This window comes from Cibotium barometz, chromosome 48 (genome assembly GCF_041138505.1).
Source record: "Cibotium barometz isolate CiBa-2024 chromosome 48, ASM4113850v1, whole genome shotgun sequence".
NCBI lineage: Eukaryota > Viridiplantae > Streptophyta > Polypodiopsida > Cyatheales > Cibotiaceae > Cibotium > Cibotium barometz.
Window position 1 is genome coordinate 8,713,401 of NC_141093.1, and position 18,298 is coordinate 8,731,698.

Consider the following 18,298-nt stretch of genomic DNA (forward strand, 5'->3'; position numbering starts at 1 on the left):
TGAGGAGACTTACTCGCCACAAAAGACGGGCCTTCGCAGAGATACAGGAGCTAGAGATCTTCCATTTCTTCATGAGTAGAGATAGCCCTATCTCATGGCGGCACTTCAGAGAGCCCCGGACACTGACACCCATTGCAGACCCACAGACATGGCACACATATGCAGAGGGCCTATACCACGCCCCACAGCAACCACCTATACCTCAGCCACAGGAGCCTCGACCTACCACAGCTAGCTTCTTTACCCACTCGATGGTAAAGGAAGCTATCCGTCGCCTACAGCATGGACAGGGCCGCCGACCATATGGGCCTACAAGGTGAGCATCTCATATATGCAGTAGATTCTTTGGCTTTTTTTCTTGCACACCTGTTTAACAGGGCACTAGCAGAGGGTTTGCCTGCGGAGTGGACGATGCACACCATTGTGCCGATCCACAAAACAGGGGATTTGCTCGATCCGAGCAACTATAGGACGGTTATGGTTGGCCACGTGTTGGCCAAACTCTATGGTGCAGTGTTGGAGCAAGAGCTTAGCTTATATGCTGAGCGAGCAGGTTTACGCTCATCAGGGCAGGCAGGCTTCAGGAGAGCTTTCTCTACCACTAACCATGTATTCACTTTGAGATGTATGATTGATCAGACGAGAGTGAGGAAGAGAAAGCTCTATTGTTGCTTTGTGGATTTCCGCAAGGCATTTGACACAGTTACTACGAGAGAGGCTCTTTCAACTCCTGCAATCTCTTGGCATACCAGCAGATATGACATGGGGCATCTATGCATTATATGAGCAGGTTTTTGGGTGAGTCAGATGCCGAGGAGGTATGTCCGAGACTATTGCTAGCACCATTGGTGTGAAGCAAGGATGCCCACTTTCCCCCACGCTATTTGGGTTATACATTGATGAGGTGGCTGACTTCATTACACGAGGAGGCGGAGATGGAGTTGATCTAGCAGGTACCTCAGTACATATTATGCTTTATGCTGATGATATTGTATTAGTGTCTGAGTCTCCAGGAGGTCTACAGCAGCATCTACATGCACTCGATGATTTCTGCACACAGAGGGGTCTTACTGTGAACCTTGGGAAAACCAAGGTTATGGTCTTTCATACATCGAGACAAGGCAGGAGTCAGCTGACATTCACTCTCGCAGGACATAAGGTGGAGGTGGTGACATCATACGTGTACCTAGGGGTTCCTTCTCTGCAGTAGCCACGTGCTTCACCATGGGTTCAGTAGCCAGAGCTAGATTGACACAGGGATATGCAGCATTGGCTATGCTAGAGAGACAGTGCCACCATGCGCATTTTCAGGAGCCCTGGAGGAAGGGGTGGCTATTTGACACATTATGTATGGAGCAGCGGTATGGGCGTCAGGCCTTGCTACCCATTTGTGGGCATAGATAGAGAGACCACAGGCCCTCATGATGGCACGCATGATATGCAGCAAACCGTCAGTACCTCATGACATTATCCGAGCAGAGTTTGCTGCGCCTCCTATGATGGTAGAGGCCATATTCCAAACTATATGCCTGCTAGACAGATTCAGAGAGATGCCACGGGATAGATTGTCATACAGAGCTTTTGAGGCATCTAGACAGCTGGCTGAGACAGGAGACAGAGGATCATGGTATGCACAGGTCACACATTGGTTCTCACAGCATGGCCTAGACATGGATCATCTACCACCATTCCAGTATGACAGGGATGCACCACATATCCGTCTCTCATAGTGAGAGGAACAGAGTATTGAGACAAGGACCTATGGCAGCTCTATACACGAGAGACATGGATATCGCCTACACAACCTCTTCCACCGAAGATGCTATACTACAGAGATCACTTCATGAGTATCACTGATGATGGATTTATAGAGGCCTAGATACATGGAGGGCTTTTTACCACACGGCTCCAGAGTAGCTATTGGTCAGCTTAGAGTCTCATCACATCAATTGGAGATCGAGACTGGCAGAGCAGCACGGATCCCCCGAGAGGAGAGGGTATGCAGATTGTGCAAAGAGGAGGTGGAGAGTGAGGAGCATTATGTATGCAGATGCAGAGCATATACAGCCATCAGAGAGAGATATCTCATTTTATTCAAAGAGCCACATTCCCTACGCCAGATCTTTGAGGCAACAGACCAGCGCATATTGGGGAGATTCATTCTAGACATACAACGTCATAGAGAGACATCATTACAGGCTCAGACAGCTCTAGAGGGGGGACGACATACACGGATTACTACATTTTTTCAGAGATCCACCCCACTCCCAGCCCCTACACAGCAGGGAATTACTCTCTAGAGAGCAAAGACACTCAGAGCCCGTAGGAGATAGAGGACACTTGGCTTTCGGACACCATGCCTATACCAGAGAGAGATGACAAAGATCAGAGCTCAGTTTCACAGAGAGGGTGTGGAGCGACTGGCTCGCTTCAGAGCAGACCTAGGCATGTTCTTCAGGGAGCTGTGGACACCCCCTTCATTGATGTATACCATTTTATATCCCCAGTATGGTACAAGATGGAGCTAGCTAGGTTGCATATCATGATTGTATACTCCATGCATATAGCTTTGCATTCTCCTAGTAGTAGAGCTCCATCCCCTCCCCCACTCATTGCACACCTAGATTCAGCTTTTTAGTTCATTACTTTTTCATTTTGTTGGTATGACAGAGGATACTCCACACAGGTACACTGATTTGTCTCATAGGCTGAGTTTGGTCTTTTGGAAGACGTTAATAAAATCTTTCTTTCTTTCTGAAACTCGCCCATACTCACGGAGCCCCTCTGCTCCGTATGTTGCCTTCTTTATCAGTGTATTGCTGATTCATTCTCCATCTCTGTTCATTGCTGAGTTTCTATGTCATTGTGTTCTCTTTCCTTCCGCTGCCCACTCTTAACACTTGCCCCATTTCTCTCTCACATTTTTTGGTTATGACAGTGGTCCACCACCAAGGATTCTTGTAACAAAAACTCTTTTGTGCATGATCAGGAGAGTGGCATTCTCATAGTTGTATGAAACGGCATTTTCATCATAATGAAAACGCATTTTTAACACGTCTTTTGCGTATTGCAGTTGTTAATGATTTGGAGGCTAATGAGGGCAAAAAACTAAGTTGGGTAATTTGGAGGGATCCCATATTGTAGAAAGCCATGCACCATTATGTACAACCTTGCAAGCAACTACCCCATGCAAGTCCTACCTTGCAAGGCCCAAAGCATGTCAAGAATATCATTTTCCTCTTAGATTGAATGTAGTCTATCTATTTGTAGTCACATTTAGCCTCTTCAAACACTGTACTAATATTTCATATAATGAGAGTGATTAAGAAAATACTTTTGAAATTTTATTGTAAACAATCATTTGGTTTCATATACCATGTGTCACGCGTTCAATTGCACAAACATGTTATACAACTCAATTTCAAAGTGTGCATTTTAAGACATGCACATTATTGAAACGGCATATGAATGTAGATTATGTAAACAGTAAATGCATATTACAAATTGAAAGTATGGCAATGATATTCACAAATTGATGTGTATATGTAACCTCGTGTGAACTTTCTCGTGTATGATTTTTTGGCTGTTTCATACTCGTTATAATCAGTGCTCACATAACCCGGTTTGTAGTGTAATTTTATCGACTGAAATTTAAAAATCCTGGTTGGAATTCGGCAATCTTTGATTATAAGGGTTGAAATTTACATGTTTTAGTTATAAATCTTAGAATTAGTATGGTTTTTTGAGATTTTTAGGTCTAAATCTTGATTAGGTTTTAGCATTGCCTTCAACTTTAAGGGTTGAAAAAAACTTTTTTTTCGGTTGAAAAAAACTTTTTTTTCAGACACTAGTTATTATACTTTGATATGTTCTAATTTCATAAATTTTTTAATTTACATTATATTGCTTTGGATCAATCTAGAAAAGCCTTTTTCGCATCAAAGCATGTAATATATTTTGAAAATTCTCAAACAAATTACAGATTTAATTTACAATACTATTCTTGTTAAATTTGTTAGCATTAAAGTTTGAATCAAATGCACTTTTTTTAATTTTAAATGCTAACATGCTGGTTACTACAATATCACGCTTGGATCTTCATAAATGAAATACATCCAAAGTCAAATCAAATGCATGAATTCACAAAAATGACAATAAAATTTAAATCACATACATAAATGAAATATTTGAAGTGGATAAAGCTTTGAAATTCTCTAAATATTATCTGATCTATTATTCCTAGACCAATTGAAAATTGCCCAATAAGTAATAGCACAGTGTTGTCTTGTAGTCAACATAGTGAACTTTAGCAGTGACCATCAATTGCACAAATAAAACAATGACCATCAAGCACATGGCAACTTGTTTATAACACGGGCGCATGACTCTCATTCATCAATTGCACAAATAAAACAATGAAGACATCCTCCACTATCGACGAGCCTTGAACATGGTAAAGAGCTCTAATTAAGTTCTACCTAACTAAGAAATGGATATAATCTACGGTTGTCCACAAGTTGGTCTAGTCAAAAGGTTGTGGGTTCAAGTCCCCTCTAGCCTCTTTGGGGGGTCACCTATGCTTCACAATGGTTGTGGCTTTTGCCCTTTCCCCACTCCACTCGCCCCCCACAAGGCTACTGTCATGTCGAGCTCTTGCTCGAGTATCACAAGGGTGTAGATTAGTGTGGATCTTGCCTAAATGGATCTAGTGCCTGCAATTGGCCAATATTTAGAAAGGCTGATGTCCCCTTGTCATATTTGGGTGTGTCTGTAAACGGTTGAAGGCTGATGTCCCGTTGTCATATTTGGGTGTGTCTATAAACGGTTGAAGGCTGATGTCCCCTTGTCATATTTGGGTGTGTCTGTAAACGGTTGACGGACGGGCCCCCACTCAAAAAAGATGGTAAAAGTGATCTTTTCCATGTGTACTTGGTGATTGTTGAAATGCTCCTAAACACATTTTAAGCTTCTGCTATGCTGAAGAAGATTACGTTCAGCTAAATTACATGTTTGCAAGTCCATCAAAACCGGATTGTAAGATAATGAAAGCTTTTCAAAATGCAGTTACGTGTGATGTATTGTTAACTAGGGTTGGAGCTACGTTTAGGGCAAAATCAAATGTTGAGGAAACAAATACACAGTAAAATTTTAGTACTTTTATTGAAAGCAAGATTCATTCACATACCATGTTGCAACAAGAACCCCATGGGCTGGTGCCTTGAATCTCCCAGTGCACCGTATCAATGCAGTTTTCTTGGTCCAAATTTTAGTAGCACACTTGTAAGTTTAGCTTGCCTTCATTTTCAGGAGCCAAAGCTTCATATTTTAGTTATAATAGCCATTGTATATGCATACTCTGCAGCATATTCTTGAACCATTAAGAGATGCCCTTAATTTACCTACTTGAGGAAAAAGTTTTTTGGAGCAGTGGTGTCACTCTACCATGAAAGGCCCAGCTGTTCAAAACATCTCATTAGCCATGATGAATTTGGTGTTGGGTTTATTGGGGATTTGTCCAAGAGTATGATTATCTAGAGCAATGTTCCTTACAGGCAAAATTTCACACCGTGGAGTAAGATGCATCAGGCCTAAGCACATTCGCGAACAGTAATCCCCAACAGTACAACGAGCTCAACATGACCACAATATTCAATGACAAAATTTGGGATCCAAAATACTCAATGAAAAAACTATTTAACCTTGCATCTTCCATGATTAGCCAATTCTTGCAAAACAATTCAAAAAGGAAAACCATCCTCCATGCTCGCAAGGCCACATTTGCCCCTAGTTACATTCTGGCTAAACATGCTTTTTGTCTGTATTGAAGCTTTCAACAACTGCAGGATAGAAGTTTCCTATTCCATATTACAATCCAATCCAGCTTAAATATATTTACAATTTCAAACAACAAAAAAGCCATATCAAGCAGCTAAGATTATAAGGAACCCAGCACAACATTTCTTGAGCTCTCGTATCCACCACATCAACTACGCTAGAGTTTACAAACCCATGGCAATCACTAGGGTTTCGGTGTGCCTAGCCTCAAAATTGAATGACAGGAAGAATATTTAACTTAGTGTCAACTTACGAAAGGAGAGAGTGCTCGGTCTAATATGACAATGTTCTTTCCATCATGTTTACTTCACAGCTCCCGTTCTATAGAGCAGAAGATGCTGTAAATGCAACAGCTGTAGAGAGCCAATCAGCTGCCCAATCAAAAATCTCCACTTCAGGATGCATCACTAATCCAAGTGGTGTTATTGTTACCTGCAAAAATTGTCATGATAAAGGATGATAAGCTTATATAGCTGCAAAGGCTAGAACGATGGGAAAAGAATGTGATAACAGTAGCACTTACATAGCCTTCATTCAAAGCTCCAAAATCATACTCACTATTCATGTTCCCAACTTCTATTTCTGCCCTCTGGCACATAACCACATGTGACAAGTCAAGGTTAGAAACAAGCCTTGATGAAATTCTGTTAGGCCATTTCAAATCTAGGCATTCCCAACTAGGGATAAATTTAGGGGCTATTTATAACCCAAGGGCTATTTTTCAAGGATTCCAAAAAAAAATTTGGCTATTTTGAAAATCCATGTCTAAAAATTCACCCAACTTTTTCAAATTTTCAGAAAGTTCAGCCAACAAATATACTACCATTCTATTTAAGAAATCCAAAAGATTCACCCCAAATTTCTAAATGTCTAGGTCTATATAGCATATATATTTGCCAACTCATCTACACTTATACATTCTTGAAGGTGCCTTAATTTTTACCCTGACCCCAACAAGACTGAATCCAGGTGTGGTGAGGGTAGGTGCATGCAATAACGGTTGTGATGATGCTTTACTTTGTGAGTAATATGGTGGTGGTCTCAAACAGAAGGCCAGGTTTTCAACTATTCATAAAGGAAAGCTCATGTCTTGCATCAAAACTTCACTACTTACTAACTTTTAAAGATTCTTTCTTCTCAACTAACTTAGAATCTGTGCTATGACATGACAGCTCTATGGCTCAAAAAAAACCAAGACGTGATCCAATAACATGAAACTATCAAACTATGTGGAAGTGCATGTACACTTTTTCCTTTTGGCTTCTCCCCTTCTATCTGCATGAATAAAGTCATCTGGCTTGAGCAGCTTTTTCTCCACATTCTACAGCATTTCAGGGGCTCCTCCAGGTGTTCTCTGGCTTACTAAATCCCTACACGTGATTAACAACATCTGACTTGCCTAGGCTCTCCTCCAGTTTCAACAGTTTCTGATACTTTTCCTCAATGATAAACATTAGTTTATATAAAAGAAACACTCCAAACATCTCCCTACAAATAAAATCATACCAAGCCATCTATGCAAGCAAGAAACCTGATGTTAAGGCAATTATAAATACACTCCCAACAAATATTCGCCTAGATGCCTATACCATTAGGGCCAAGCCGCAAAAGCTGTCTGTGCTCTTTAGCCTAGTGAGTGTAATAGCAGGTCTGGAATATATATACCTAAGAAGGCCACAAGAATCTGAGCTTACCGATAATCATAATGAAGAGGGGAGAAAATTAATCGACAAAAAGCAAGTGAGCAAAAACAAGTAAAATAAATCCCACGCATTAAAGCACATGCAAGAAAATTTCAAAAGAAAGAAGACTAAGCCAAAGAACTAAACAGACAGCCAACAAATCAGCTATCTAGCCAAATTTGTGTAAGATAAGTTTTAAAAACAACTGCTGCAAAACTTATCGTGTATATTACCAAACAAGAGTAAAATTTCAAACCTTTAAGCTTTAGAAATTCCAGTCAAAAACAAATTAAGAGCTTAGGATAGAACAGCAAGATTTCGAAAATTGTATGGACTTCAGTTGCAGTCAAATGGAACTAAGCAGTTTGACAGCTTAAGGTAGACCAGCAAGATTGTTAGGCAAGATTGAACTCACATCATTCAAAAAATACAATTTCTTTTGAAAGGCTGATGGTCCAGAGCCGTTCTCAGGCCTCGCAACTGACTCAATCTCCGTGTTCTTTAGAGGAGAATTTATTCGACGGGCTGCCCCCTGCAAAGTTAGTGAAATATGCATGTCAACTGTTGACACATTATCTGTGCAGGAGCTCTTACATGCCAAAAAAGAAAGAAACCCTACTACAAACGAGAAAAGAGTCAAGTCAACCAGGTGGCATCACTCAGTACGATCAGTATGCCACCTCAGCAGATAGAGACTGGTTCCATTCTCCTGGGTTCACGCAAGGCTCTGGTGTTGTAAAAAGTCACACTCAGGCATACTGAATCAGGGTACTAGCTCTACGGCTTCCAACATTGAGTCCTTTGTAAGGGTAATCTGTTGCAGATGCTCCAACTCGGACAAGTAAAGCAAGATGTCTAGACTCCTAAACCCAGGGAAAACAAGCACTGCACGGAAGGTGCAAGTGTGGCAGTGTACAACCCCAACTCCCAAGCAATAGAACCCACCACATAAGATATGTAGAACCAGGAAATACTTCATTGTTGTAAATCCCTGCCAAACGAAGCAATAAAAAGTTCCTTTTTTTCCCAACTGTGCAAGATTCCCCATAGTTCCTAATTTTTCACCGCCCGGAGGCACTTAATTATCTGCCCGTAGGCGATGCCGCCAAGGAAGCACCAAGGGGGGTTTTGAACCCAAGACCTCTTGGTCTTAGGCAAACACCTTCACCCCTTGAGCTATCACCTCAGTGGCAGCAATAAAAAGTTCTTCTAGCGAATAGAATGCCTTTCAGCAATGAGATGTCTTAATCCTACATATTTAACTTCCACCCTCTGATGTACTGTAAATAAGTCATATTGCCTTGCCACCCTCCTTCCCATCATGGTTTTACTGTCTTTGTAAAGTCAAGAATTGTCTGAGATTTTCAACTGCTGTAAGAAGACAGGAACAGAAAACGGAAACTATATCACTGCCTCAAAAACCATCAGATGTGCATCACAAGAAAGTTGCAATTCAAGTTGGAAGTAAAGTCCATGTGATTTCACAATCACCTCCCAGTTCCAAAGATGCAATATCAGCTACCAGGCAAAGCATAAAACACCTTCATGAGCTAATCAAATACACCCATTGTGCAGAGATTTTGAGAAATTAGAACTAGAAGTTAACACATACCACAGCAGATGCAGCTAAGCCAAGCTGAGCAAGGCGTACTCCAATAGCATTTTCCTTGCACAAATCAGACCCAGACAAGCGATTGTTGGGGGAGACTAAGCGCCACTTTCCTGCTAGCCGCGAAGCTCCCTGTCGTGTAACTTTAAAGCCCTGCATAAGCATCTTATGATAAAGGTTGGGCCAGGCACTCAGACACAAGCAGAAGATCAATTCGCTAACTATTTTAGCTATTACTAACCTTGTTCTTCAAGGGATTAGTTGGGATATCAACATTAAGATAGAATCCTTTGGAAACAAATCCTTTATTTGTATCTCGTAAAGCAGCCTTGATAAGAGGCAGACAAAGGCTGGCAGCCATTTTGAAATCGGCATCACTGCTTTCTCCCCTCTTCCTAATTTTTATTTCAAATGACACATTAGATAGCAACATTACTTAAATGACATAGAGTCGATTCCTAGAATCTCAGTGTATCATTCCACGTACCAGTTGAGTGAAAACGCTATGGCAGGTACTCCACAAACCAGTGCTTCACAAGCTCCTGCCACAGTTCCAGAATAAAGTCTGCAAATAAAGAAATGTTAGCCAACTATGACAAAGGATTCACCTGCCTAAAAACTTATTTCATTCTTTTATAAAATGGCAACCTTGTGCCATATCTATACAATTAAGGACACTCTTCTTAAATTTTCTATTCTTTTTTTGAAGTCTTTTTTTTTTTGGCGGGGGGGATTCCACATAAATGTCTTGTTATCAACAATATTTTTCTTATGACAGACAAAATATAGAATTTTTTCACCAAAAAAAGTAGGGCTCAATATATTCCATAAATCATATAATGGAACAAAAGACGTTGTTTTGCTTACTTTTTGAGATTACAACTGAAAATCTAACAATAAGTTTTAAAAGATATACAGCCACCACATTGCTGAAGCTACAAGAATCCTGGGGAGAATGATCCTCAACAATGTGAAGCAATATACATCAAGTCCAAATATACAAGCCTCTCAAGGCGGACAAGGGAGTAACCAAAGAGGGGGGGGGGGGGGGGGGGGGGGGGGGGGGGGGGGCGCGGGGGGGTGTTAAATCCATCTAGGGTGACTATCCAAGAGAGTGAAGAAGACCTCGCATCGGTCCTAGGTCCGAATGAACTGAATCCGCTTCAACTCACTGGTCCTGGATAAACCCTGCATGTGATCCCATGCTCCCCTCAACGTATGCCATAACTGAGCCAAGACCTGTGCTATGGAAGGTAACTCTCCACCTATGACCCGGCAACAATGTGCCTTCCAAACATGCCAACCCAACCATACTGCCAAATATAGCCCAAACTCATCTCGTCTCTTTGGCATCCCCTCTGCTCGCATCAAGGCTAAACTGCCCTGCATGCAAAAGCCGCTCTGGATCTTGAAAATAAAGTCCCCTCCCTCCACCTCATATAGCAAGTGTCTCCCTTTAGCAGTACGTAATCAGCAAAATAAGCCCCACTACGTAATCAGCAAAATAAGCCCCGTTTGATAAAACCAAGGTCCGGTGTTGCTCTCTTGATGATCTTGATGACCTCTATCCACACCTCTAGTGCCCTAGGACAACTCCACAAACAATGCTTAGGGGTTTGGAGTGAATCCCCCCCCCCCAGCATCTCATACAAGTCCAATCAATACGCATCTATGTCAACCGGCTACCTACCGAGCCAACAGCCCTAGTGGTCTCCAAGAACTCCATAAATCAGACCAAAACTCTGCAATCAATGTAGTAGGAATCTCAGCATCCTTCCAATATCGAGCACGAGAAGGTCTCCATCCACGTCTTTGCACTACTACCAACTGTTGAGAAATATGGTGCCATGGAGCACAAGAAAAGTATGGAGCGAGTGTGAGAAGGCACATCACCGAGTGAGAATTATCCCACATGTAAGAGAAAAGCTAAGTTGTACTCTCCTCATATAAAAGGAGGACATTTCAAGCAATGGAATACAAGCACAACACCTCGCGTCTTTTTATGAGTACAAGTTTCCATCTTGTGACCTAACTGAACTTGAGTCTAAACTTAATTAGCACACACTCATCACAATGAGTCTCCTTCATTTCTATCCACTTTAAATTAGCCATGTCATTAGATTAGATTAGCGTGTGATTAGTGTGTGTAGTTTGGATCCATAGTTTCAACATGATATTAGAGCCTAGGTCTTGCTCTCTTAATTTAGGTTTAGCTTATTAGCAAATGATTAGTATATTTGACTAGAGCTTCGTTAGTGATTAGGAGTTAAGTAGAGTTTCCCTATTCTCATTCATTGTAGTATAGTCTTCTTCTCCAAGCAAGTAGAAGCTCTAGTTGTGATATGCAGCGGAAGTCTTTGTACTGGAAGATCCTGTCACACAAATGCTCACACCGTCTTCTGTATCCTGAGTTTTGTGAGTTTAGCAATCCACTTTAATACTTCAAACTTTAAAGAGATATGAGAGAGAGATATGAGAACTGCACACCAGATTGGGTCCCGAATTACCCACTGAAGGGCCCCCTATCCCGATAACAAGATAGTATTTGCTTTATTTCTTTAGAGAGAATGACTGTGGACTGTAGATAAGCCAAACGCAAGATCTTGGAGGATCGGAGATTGGCTGAACTGTACACGGCTGTAGAAACACCTCCACGACCTGATCTCGAGCCTATGCACTCTTCCAAAGGACATGAGGAAGGACTGCACACCTGAGGCTGAGAAAGGAGATGGTGGACTATTCTAAGCTATGTTAGAATGCTGTAAATGCTTATGAATGCTATGTTACCTTCACCAGATGACTGTTGCATGTATGGATGATGCACAGAAGGCGGGGTACTACTGTAGAACTGATGCAAGATTGAAAACGCAGGCTGTAGGACTGAAACGCAGGCTGTTCTGCTGCTGGACAGAAACGCATAAGTGTACTACTGCTACTGGACACAAACGCAGGCGGTTGGTTCACATGCAGAAAACGTTAGCTGAATTCTGGCGTTGAACTGAGGCTGGACTGTATGCTGAATCAGGGCTGATTGGATGCTGGATGCAGGCGCCTATGGCTGTAGGGACTGCTGAACTGCAGGCGTTGGATGAACAAGGCTGGTTGGAGCAACCTCAAGCACTCCAAGGGTTGGATGAGACTAGTCTAGTGCTGAAGGCAAGGGAACTCCTAGGGCTGAGAAGGAAAGCTCTTAGCACACTGAAGACTGAATGCGAAACTAAGCCCTATGCAAGCCTATTTATACTAACTGGAGGTTGGTCAAGTTGGCTGGTCATTTAATAAAGTTTATATTTATAAATGACAATAAATGCTAAATAAATACTATAAATATGAAAAAAATACCAGATAAATCCTAATAAATTCCCTAAGGCTTCTGGGATGTTCTAAATGATGCACAGACATATGAATGCATATTATGCAGGATACAGAGTGCTTTCTAATGCAAACCCTAAGGCTTCTACTGACTCTACATGCATGAATGATTCTCTCCAAGTGGGTTACGGGACTTGACTGACTAACTGACCCGCTAAGGCTGAGGAATGACCTACGTAGCTCATGCCTAACTTATCCTCGACTAAGGATGTACAATGGGGTCACGGCGTACGACAAATATCATCCTACTGGGTTCTAATACTGTACAAATGTTGCACTTCTGATGATGAGTCATCTTGTCACCATGCACTGAGTGCAGAGTGCATGTGACACTAGTGTATGCAAAGTAGTCACCACTATTATGCCGTAGCAAGAAACTCCAGAAGAAAATATTAGAGACACATCAAACTGCAGCTTCAGAGAGTAGCAAAACAAGGAAGGTGCAGGAAACTTAGACAACATTCACAAAGCAGTATAGCAAAAACGTTTATCTGTAGAATTGAGAGAAGCTGAAGCCACGCATCCGAGAAGCTGCAGTCTTGTCTACTGTGTCGTGTAGCTAGCTAGAGGCCGCCTAGCACAAAGAGGGCAAAGCTAGACCTGCAGCATCACTAGAGAAAGGCAATGCAAATTTGTGAAGAGAAGAGGAAAAGAAAAGCGGCCGGTCTAAACCGGAAAGCTTTCGTTTATTGCTGAAGAGCTGAAGGAGTGATGTAGCCCCAATAGGCATGTGTTGCATCAGCGCACAACTCTGACAGAGAGATTCACAGGCGACCCGCAGAGCAGCAGAGAAAGTAGGCGGCTGCGGCGGCTGTGTACGCAGAGAGAAAATCCAGAACGCCTTCACCATTGCTAGCAACCACTTTCCCGGGTGTGCAAGATCTGAAAATGAAACATAGAGAAGAAATTGGCCATCCTCATATGCTTCTCTGACAACTTAGTTTGAGTAAGAAAATACCTCAAACTCTGGTGATCTGTCTTCACAGTGAAATCAGCCCCAAGAAGGTAATGTTTCCATATAGTAAGTGCATGAATTATAGCCAACAGCTCTTTCTCATAAATGCCAAGAGATAGCTCTGCATCATGCAATCTACGACTCTCATAAGCCACGGCATGTCCCTCTTGATTAAGGACAGCTCCTATGCAATTTCCAGATGCATCGCATTCCACACAAAAAGGCTTTTGCAAATCCGGAATGGTCAACACTAGACCATGAGTAGTTGCATCTTTCAATCTGAGGAATGCATCTCTCTCTACATTAGTCCATTTGAACACGGCCTTCTTCTTTGTCAAATCATGTAAAGGAGAAGCAATCCATGCAAAGTGCTGAATGAACCTGCGGTAGTAAGAGCATAATCCAAGAAAACTACGGATCTCGTGCACCGAACTCAATTCGGGCCAATTCCGAATTGCATCAATCTTTGCAGGATCCATCCGCACTCCATCTTTGGACACAATATGCCCAAGATAATGTATCTCTGACAAGAAGAACTCACTCTTCTTTGCATTTATGAAGAGTTTATACTTATGGAGCTCTTTAAAAACAATAGCCAAATGAGCTTTATGCTCTTCTTCGGTCTTCGAGAAGACTAGGATGTCATCAAAGAAGAAACCTGTAAATTTCCGGTACCCATGGAATATGCGATCCATCATTCTATTGAATGTAGCCGGGGCATTTGTAAAGAACAAAAGGCATAACAAGATACTCATAAAGCCCAAATGCTGTCTTGAAAGCAGTTTTGTGTACATCTTCAAACACTACACGCACTTGATGATACCCACTCTTGAGATCAATTCGGCTAAAGCATGCCGATCCATCCAACTCGTAAGTTTATTCAAGGATGTCGTCTATGCGTGGAATCGGAAACCGATTCTTGATGGTAAGTTTATTCAAAGCTCTATAATCCACACACATACGAAAGGATCCATTCTTCTTTTGAACCAAGAGGACGAGTAAACAATATGGAGAAGAGCTTGGTTGAACCAAACCCTTTTCAAGAAGCTCATTCACTTGCTTCATGATCTCCTCTTTTTGGGATGCACTTACACGATAGGCTGGCCTATTAGGTGGTGAGCTACCCGGCACAAGATCAATGTGATGATCTTCCGGTCGTACAGGTGGTAACTCATCAGCAAAACAATCATTGTGCTCTTGCAAAAATTTCAACCTATCATTATTAAGAGTGTTTACATGTACATTATTTTCCTCAACATGATCTCGTACAAAAATCAAGTACGCAAAAACACTCTTTTTCATTACTTTCTTAATTTGTACATGAGATACAAGGGGAATGGTATCACCCTCTTCACCAGCATCAATTACATGCTCTCGGCCTTTATGCATGAAGGTGATCCTGTTGGTCTTGTAAGCCTTGCACCGATCAATACGTGTATACCAAGGCTTTCCAAGCAATACATCACAACCATTCAAAGGTGCGACAAGAAAATCCTCATGATCCACATAGCCTTGAATGTGTATGCGCAACTTACCAAAAATAGGCATGACCTGCACTTCTCTACCAACAAAGGCAGCCCCTACTTCAATTTGAGGACCCATGTCCTCCACCTCAATACCCAAAGCAGCTGCCATCTGTGTGGATATGAAATTTTCAGATGCACAATCATCAAACATGAACAAAGCGGGCTGATCTTTGAGCTGTCCCCAAGCTTTACATACAACCCTATCTTTGTTATCATGTGAAGTGTTGCCCTGCATATCCGGAACCATATGCACATTAGGCTTTGATACATTTGCATTATCACGCTTCTTCTTGTTTAGGCATGCCTTTGCAATATGCTCGGTGCTACCACAAGTAAAGCATTTCCCCTCACTCATATATTGCTTTTTCTGTTCCGGAGTGAGACCAGTCTCTCAGTTTGAAGGACGCTTCTTGGTAGTGTTATTTTGAGCCTTTGGACCATTTTTATCTTGGTTTTGGTCCTTTTTAGATGGCTGTCCATCGTTTTGCAGGTTTTAGACAGCCCTCTCTTTGCCTTGAAATGAGGGTTTAGCCTTATTGGATCGACTCAATTTGAGTTCCAATTGCTCGGTGGCGGTGGTGGCTGCGATTAATTGGTGTAAGGTATGACCAGGATACATTTGTAGTCCAGCTTTGTACACGGGTTGCAATCCCGATTGAAGCCTTCTCTTCCTTTCCGCCTCGGTGACATGCATAAATGGAGACACCTCCAAAGGCACTTTCCAAAACTTTTGTACATATGCATTTACCGATTCCCCCTCATTTTGCTTTACCCAATCCCACTTCATTGTTATCTCATTCAATGCATTGGGAGGCAAGAATTGAGCATAGAACCTCTCATTGAACTCTTCCCATGATCTAACAGGATTCGGTGAGAGCTTCTCCGTGAGCCACCAATGGGCATGCATCACCTTTTGGTCCAAAAATGATGCCAGTCTTTCACAGGGGCTGTCCCAACGGACAAACATGGGAGAAAACATGGTGAGATGCACACACATGCATCAAAGTCTCGTGACTTCAAAGCCGGAGACAAATCTGTGAAGTTTGACACATATCATGGGGAATATGATGCATCAAAGGCACTTGCTTTTATTGCCCAGTTTGATATTGCTTTCAGTGACGGGGATTTCACTTAGAAATCCATGATCCGGCATGTAAGCATGTTCATGAAAGGCACTGCTGCCCATTGGTGGCTCACGGAGAAGCTCTCACCGAATGTTCACTTAGAAATCCATGATCCGGCATGTTCATGAAAGGCACTGCTAAGACATAGATACATGTGCCCTGTAAGCATTAGGCATGGCTGGTCCCTCAACATGCATTGATACATTTTCAGCCATAACTTCTCCCTCACGAGCACACTCGAAGGCATGAGTGGCATGAGAGATACGTGGAATACATGCACCAAGAGAAAATTGCAGCCCATGTTGCATGTGTTGTGCATGCACATTTTCAGCCGGCAATGGCATTTGACATACATTTTGACCATTGCCATAAACATTGTATCCTTCACGGGCTACATAAGGTATTCCTGCATGGCGTGAAGTCACTGATTGTTCCTCTACCATCGCATGGAGATTCATCCTCTTAGACATAAGTTCTTGTTCGGGCACTTGTGGGGATTCCAAGACATGTGGGATAGTTGCCTTTTTTGCATAGGCATCCTCGGTACGAACCAAGTATGCACGTGCTGCATCCCTCGGTTGCATGTGCAACTCTTGAGCAATCATTGCCATTGCATGATCCATATAAGATGCAGCTTTCTTGGCCTTCAAACGGTCATGTACCAATGGATCCTCGCGGCGGTAGAGATTCAATTCTTCTTGTTGTGCATGGAGAAGTGTCACCAGCCTGGACATTTCCCAGTATGAAAGGGGTCTGGTGGACTCCAGGATGTCTACATATTTGGAAAGTACAAGCTTTGGGAATGAGGGATTATCCTAGAATACAAAGGACCACGCTCCTAAATTTTAGGAGAGTTACTATTTTTGGCCCGACTCCGATGGAAATTCTGTTCGCGTTCATTACATTTGGAATTGAGCAATACCAAGAATTGGCAAAGTGCCTATGACAGAATGTCTACCAGTTGGGATATTTTTAGAGGTAAAGATTATGGAAGGACCCATCTCTTAGATTGGGACATGTGGCAAGAAAGAGGACCAAAGTGAGACAAGTGGTCTGACACTTGTTAGAAAGTGGATCAAAGTGAGACAAGTGGCCTCACACTTGTCACTTCAGCTATTGTGTGGCTCTCCACTTGTCATTGTAGCCTTCTCTTGCCATTTTAGCTCATGGGAGGCCCAAATCTATAAATTGGAGCCCTCTCTCTTCATTAATAGAGACTCTCTTGCTGCACACTAGCCTCTACCACCGTTGAAGGCTTCCCTAATGATGGCTACTCTCTTTCTCTCTCTCTTGAAGGCTGCCCATGAAGAATACCGACTGTTGGGGATTGTTTTGGAGGCTTCCATCGCGAAGAAATACTGAAGGCAAGGGTATTTAATCATTTATTATGATTTCTAGCCATTGTACTTGTTGTACCAACCTTTGTACTTGCTATACCAGCTATACCAACCATTGCACTGGCTGTACCAATCCTTGTACTTGTTGTACTTGTTGTACCACCCATTGTACCAAATGTACCAACTTTTGTACTTGATGTACCAACCACTGTACCTGCTATACTAATCATTGTACATGATGTACCAACATTTGTACTTGCTGTACCTGCCACCGTATTGACTGTACCAACCATTATACCGGCTGTACCAACCATTGTACCTGCTATACCAACCATTGTACCTGCTATACCGACTGAATGGAGAGTTGTACTTGCTGTACCAGCTCTATTGCATGAAGACCCGTGGTTTTTGGGGAAGAATCAGTACCCACACGGAGGTATATGGATTATGTTGTTGGCTCGGCATTTCTACAGCTTGTGTTCCGGCTCGGTTGCCTCGTGTTGGGTGATAATCCGGCATCTCCCGTGGGGAGAGTAAGGCCCTCAAAGCTTGTACATGATATTATTCTCCTTGGGTAATAAAATACTCCAAGGGGGGGGGGGGGGAGGGCGGTCGGCCCATTCCGGCCTCTATGCAGTGTCACGTGTGCAAGCTCCATTTTCAGCATTTGTGGATGTTTTGTCCAACTTTATGTTTTATGCAAAGTGATGATGGATATGTGTTAAGACTGTGGCCATGTTTAAATGTTTTAATATGCATTGATGGTATCAACAAGTGAAGACCCTAGTCCCCCGGGCACCCGCCGCGAGTTACATTGGTATCAGAGCATAGGCTTTCTTGGAAGCCAAGGCTTCCTTC

General features: G+C 42.4%; 1 protein-coding gene and 1 long non-coding RNA gene across 4 annotated transcripts in view; one reads left to right on the top strand and one right to left on the bottom strand.

The window, feature by feature from the left end:
* LOC147610783 (uncharacterized) overlaps positions 1 to 3,370 on the top strand; it is a 73,921-nt gene extending 70,551 nt beyond the window's left edge. For all 3 annotated transcript variants that reach the window (XR_015263880.1, XR_015263882.1, XR_015263881.1), the window contains one exon: positions 3,074 to 3,370. This is a non-coding gene — a long non-coding RNA (uncharacterized LOC147610783). The remainder of the gene's footprint in view (positions 1 to 3,073) is intronic.
* A 2,305-nt stretch (positions 3,371 to 5,675) lies between these two features.
* Positions 5,676 to 18,298, bottom strand: part of LOC147610784 (uncharacterized) — a 41,047-nt gene continuing 28,424 nt past the window's right edge. The window contains exons 5-10 of the mRNA XM_086785263.1: positions 9,614 to 9,691; positions 9,368 to 9,521; positions 9,130 to 9,279; positions 7,933 to 8,049; positions 6,359 to 6,424; positions 5,676 to 6,267 (exon numbers count right to left, since the gene is read on the bottom strand). Of these exons, the coding sequence (XP_086641389.1) occupies positions 6,157 to 6,267; positions 6,359 to 6,424; positions 7,933 to 8,049; positions 9,130 to 9,279; positions 9,368 to 9,521; positions 9,614 to 9,691 (676 nt within the window). The 3' untranslated portion in view covers positions 5,676 to 6,156. The remainder of the gene's footprint in view (positions 6,268 to 6,358; positions 6,425 to 7,932; positions 8,050 to 9,129; positions 9,280 to 9,367; positions 9,522 to 9,613; positions 9,692 to 18,298) is intronic.